Source organism: Oratosquilla oratoria, chromosome 42 (assembly GCF_046742065.1).
Source record: "Oratosquilla oratoria isolate Oo_2021 chromosome 42, ASM4674206v1, whole genome shotgun sequence".
NCBI classification, from domain to species: domain Eukaryota; kingdom Metazoa; phylum Arthropoda; class Malacostraca; order Stomatopoda; family Squillidae; genus Oratosquilla; species Oratosquilla oratoria.
In genome coordinates this window covers 24,858,388-24,863,387 of record NC_134818.1, presented here as the reverse complement: position 1 = coordinate 24,863,387, position 5,000 = coordinate 24,858,388, and the positions used below count along the sequence as shown (strand labels likewise).

Here is a 5,000-nt window from a genome sequence, read left to right as displayed (position 1 = left end):
TGTCGCCTCCAATTGCAGAGATGCTGAATTCATCCTTCATCCTCTTCAACCAACAATCCTCGATTCAAAGATAACCTTTATAGAATTTGTTCTAAGAAACATCGAACGATTTTAATTAACCTTTTCTTATTAAAAAAAAAACTCACTGAAGGACTTTTCTGTCATGGCAAAGGTCAAACAATTTCATTCGGCTTAGAGGAAGAGGATAAGGTTAAAATAATGTAACCATTTTTTTGCATTTTGTTCAAGGCATGAGACTCATGGCCGCATCACCCAGACCTCCTACACTCAGACAGGACATTCCAATGTCGGAATAGCTTCATTGTCATCATCCGACCAAGTGCTTGGTAAGCATAGGCTGGCGCAATGCTATGTAATGTAACCACTGAAACCTTCCGTGGGATTCGTGCGTGTGTGTTCGCCACGCCAAGACCTCACGGCCCATGTACAAATGCATTCATAATAGATAAAAAAAATATATATATTGTGGGTAATTGTCAGTTGCCAATAAGTTAGGACGGAGCCTTTGTATGACGTTTCGCTTGCTACTTTATCAAATATATATACTTAACAAAGTTATAACAAAAGCAAAATGTCGTGCTGATAAATGTTCCGTGTTTCTTTTGATAAACTATTGTACATTGAAGTTTTGTTATCCATAACTGTAGCTCAACTCAGACACACTACTCTGAGGGACTGACACGAGAAAAAGTATCTGCTTTCAATTTTGTCATTAATCTGCCACTTGAGCTGAATAGAATCGTCTAAAATTAGCGGGAAAATATATTCAAATGGATGGCAGGCAGTTATGGTGATAGTTTTTGAAAGCGCGCCCTCATTCGGCTGACCACAAAAGTCAGACCCGTTAATCTTCATATTTCATGCAACGCAGACCGTTGTACAAATGGCAAAGGGTCTGGAGCGGCTAAGGTTCAAATTCAAATTAAAAAATCAACGTTTACCATTTAAGAGAACTCTTTTTCAAATACTGTTGAACAAGTACCACTTCTACTCTGTTTCGGTGTGTGTGAGAAAAACTGGGCTCACCTGAATGGCAACATATCCAACTGATTAGGTGAAGATGTTGCCATAAAGCGAGTCTCACTTTTCTCAAACCCATTGACATAGAGTACCTTCATAGTGACATATCTTATCAATTCCGTCCTGTCCAATGGCATGCGATTTTAGTCAGCTGAGAAGTCTCTCATAGGGTGAAGAGTTAACCCCCTTTACAGTGGCGGCGTATTTTTAGTTGTCAAAAGTATTTTTGACAATTATATTACTTTGTTCCGTTAGACGTTTGTCTGTCTTTCTGTCTGTAACGTTGTCATACACGTTTTGGCCTCTTAATATGCTTTGACCATAACCATACTATAGCCCCTTATAAAGATGATTCCAAGGATAAACCCTATCAATTTTCTTAGATTCAGGTCAAAAGTCACGGTCATAATGGCGTAAAATGTAATTTTCATTCAAGGCTCTAATACATCAAAAGTTGTGCCCGTTACATCAATCTGACCAACGTTAATGATCTTTTATACTCCTCGACACTTTCGACAACTGCTCTCACTCAGTGTGATTTGTTTTCTTCTGGTCAATATCAGTGGATTTCATTTAACCGAGAGACGGTCATGGCCTATAGGGTTCAAAAGGCGGAAGCCCCGTTTTGGCTCGATATAATCGTCAAATAGTAATTTAAGAAACCAAAAAAGGACGTCACAGCAGCGAAAGTGTCATGGCTACATCACCGAGCGTGCTCCCCGTTGACTTATAAGACATTCCGGAAATAAAACAATAAAAAAAAAAAAAAAAAAAAAAAAAAAAAAAAAAAAACAAAAAAAAAAAAAAAAAAAAAAAAAAAAAAAAAAAAAAAAAAAAATCTTCTTGAGACGGAGCCGTGAACAAGACCTTGGGGTTATAAGTGATGCATATGGAATATAAGGACAGCAAGTATAAAGAAGTTGGCCGAGGCTCCGCAAGAAAAGAATCTTTGGATCTTCGAAGGAAGTCTGAAACTGAGCTTCAGGACGTGAGAAGTAAGAAGCAATTACTTCAGCCAGGTGATAGGTTTCGTAGGCGTCGTTAGTTCGTTTGACTTCCTTCAGATGTCGGTTGACTCCGTGTAGGATGGAAAAGGAAAGTCGGCCATCTGAGAGACGATCGAGTCGGCAAAACCAGGCGCGTTATGCATGATTTCCTACGTCCAAGAAAAAAAAAAAGGCGTCGCAATTTCCTGCCATTTAACCCATAAACGGCGGGATACTACTTACATATTTCATTCTGGTTGCTGCCAGCTGGTTTTATTCACCTGAGGAAATCTTCCCGTTGTCTAAGAGCTGGAACGTGTTTTGGTTAACTTCAGGTGATTTTATTCAGCTGAGGAAATCTTCAACCGATTAAGGATATACAATTTTATTTTATCTATTTATTTATTTATTCATTTGCTTATTTGTTTATCTATTCATTTATTTATTGTAAGTGCAGCTCAAAGGAGAACATTATCGTTGTGAGTGTCTTTAGGACATCGACTGGCTGGTGTTTCACTAACTTGTTATTTCATTCTGACTGCTGCCAAACTACTTCATTCAATTCCGTGGCACCACGTCAGTAGCAAATGGATTACAGTCTGTCTCCAGTAATTTTGATCTTCCAGTGAATCTCTGCCAGCAGAGAGGAAGAGACGATACACCATCAAATTGTCTTTCAATTTTCTTTTCTTTTTTTTTCTTTTCTTTTCTTTTCTTTTTATTACTTTTCTTTTCTTTTCTTTTCTGAGAAATGTAGAAGGCTAATAACTTATGAATGTCTGTTTACGACCTGGTCTACAGGCTTGCTGTGGCGATGAAATTTAGCGCAAAGAACTTGATGAGTCTTAGCGATGTTTTGCTGAAGGTTGAGGGAGCGGGACTTGAAGGTTAAGAGGTTTGGGAGGGAAAGAAAGGGTGGCATTCATGAAAGGCGATAGAAAGAGAATCTGTTGTTACAATACGAGTATAGCTATTGTCTGGTGCTTGGAATGTCATTTAGCGTTGCCAAAGAGAGCCTAGCATGAGTTAGATTGATTAAAATCAACGAAAGCAATAGTCTGAAAATAACGACAAAAGTTATATGGGCCACTGTAGGGGCAGTTGTAGGGCACCAGAGATGGGGCGCTGAGGGTGTCTGTCGTTTCCAGAGCACCATCCAGCACCCACTCCCTTGTCCACCATGGACTCGATAGTTTTTCTTTCCTTCTCCTTACTTGACCAATATGGCGGGCAGACCTTAAGTTGCTTCGTCCACTTCCCTCTCCCCCCACTCCATCACTCTCTTCCTTTCTCCACAGGCAAATGCTGCCGGTATTGCTACTTGCCCTTCTCCTCCTCCTCCTCCTCCTCCTCCTCCTCCTTCTTCTCCTCCTCCTTCTCCTCCTTCCTCCGCCACCGGTACATGAGCAGGGTATTTCTATTCTCCGTCTCCTCTCTCCCAACGGTTATGCGAAACTAAAGCAAATGAATAAAAGGCAACATAAAATGAATCATCTCTTGTCTTTTATGATATATACATATTTTTACCTGAGAGGGATATTTGTTTCCATTTGTGTGGAATGTTAAGGAAGGTGAAAGTCTAAACGAGGTTTATGATGATACGTGAGACAAAAGCTGATATCTGCCTCCCCTCATATCTCTATCCGCGACATGACGTCATAGCCTGACGTGAGCCTACTCCAGAGCATACACGCGTGCGTCCTTGCTCCGATTTCGACATTTTCTCATGACGGAGAGTCTGTGGGGGGAATGATTAAATAACGACTTTACTTCTTGTTCACTTTTCTCGCCTGGGATGTTTCGTCATTAGATTGTGTTTGCTCTCGCTGACCATGGCCGAATCCAACTAGGTAATACAGGTTCCTAGGCCTTACTAGCGTTGCACGATCTCTGTACGGAGTGCGTGTAGGTGGAAGGAATAAAGGATTACAAAGGATTACAAAGGTGGAGCATGCCGACAGGAGACCTTTTGGTCCATATCTAGGTCGGATGCGAAAAAAAATCATAACAGTGATGAATAAATAAATGAATAAATAAAAACTATAATGTAAATAATAAATAAAATACATAAATAAATGCATAGGTATAGTTAAATAATAAACAAACAGGTAAATAGTAAATAATAATAAATTGACAAATAACTAATAATAAATAAGAATCGAGCAAATAATAATAAACAAACAGACAAATGATAACAAAACAAATAAACAAATAATATAAAATAAATGACAGGCATTACATCATCTTGCTTAGGTGTTTATCTAAATAATTCTTAAACCTTCGAACTGAACTACATTGCACTGCTTCTGCAGGAAGTTTATTTCATTCATTAACTACACGGATGGCGAAGTTGTTTCTACCCACTTCCAAATTAAATCTATTTCCGGACAGTTTGAGACCATTATTTCTTGCCTGATTTTCATTCAGTGTGAAAATTTGGTCACTTTTGATGTTGTCAATTCCCTTTAGGATCTTAAAGACCTGTATCAAGTCACCTATGAGTCTACGCTTTTTTAGGGAAAACAGATTCATATGTTTTCGTCAATTTTCGTATGATCTATTTTTGATATTTGGAATCAGTTTTGTGGCTCGCCATTGTACTTTTTCACCATATCTAGGGGTAAATGGTCTGTATTCATATTTGTATTTTATCGTCGATATCCAACGCTGCTATTCTTGAGGCACAATATCGCGCTGAAGAGGTAAAAGAGAGTTCAAGGAACGTAGTAAAAAGGAAAGATTGTTGAAGAATGCTACATAACACCGATCCATAGCGTTCTTGCTAAAGTCTCTGAGACATTGGCTGCATAGAACTTATGCAGTTTCTATGTCGCCATCTTATAGGAATAGGCGGAGGGGAGCAGTCGCCGGTTGTCAGTTCTCCTCATGTGAAAACTCATCATCCCACTCCCACGCAGAGGAAAGTGAGAAACCCCAAGTGGGACAAAGTCCTGTCAGAAGCGGTGAGCCGTT

At 39.3% G+C, this 5,000-nt stretch overlaps 1 protein-coding gene across 1 annotated transcript in view; it reads left to right on the top strand.

The window, feature by feature from the left end:
* Positions 1–1,924: 1,924 nt before the first annotated feature.
* The window catches only part of LOC143021590 (endocuticle structural glycoprotein SgAbd-8-like), a 10,009-nt gene continuing 6,933 nt past the window's right edge, over positions 1,925–5,000 (top strand). The window contains exon 1 of the mRNA XM_076179193.1: positions 1,925–2,029. Coding sequence (XP_076035308.1) covers positions 1,925–2,029 — 105 coding nt within the window. The remainder of the gene's footprint in view (positions 2,030–5,000) is intronic.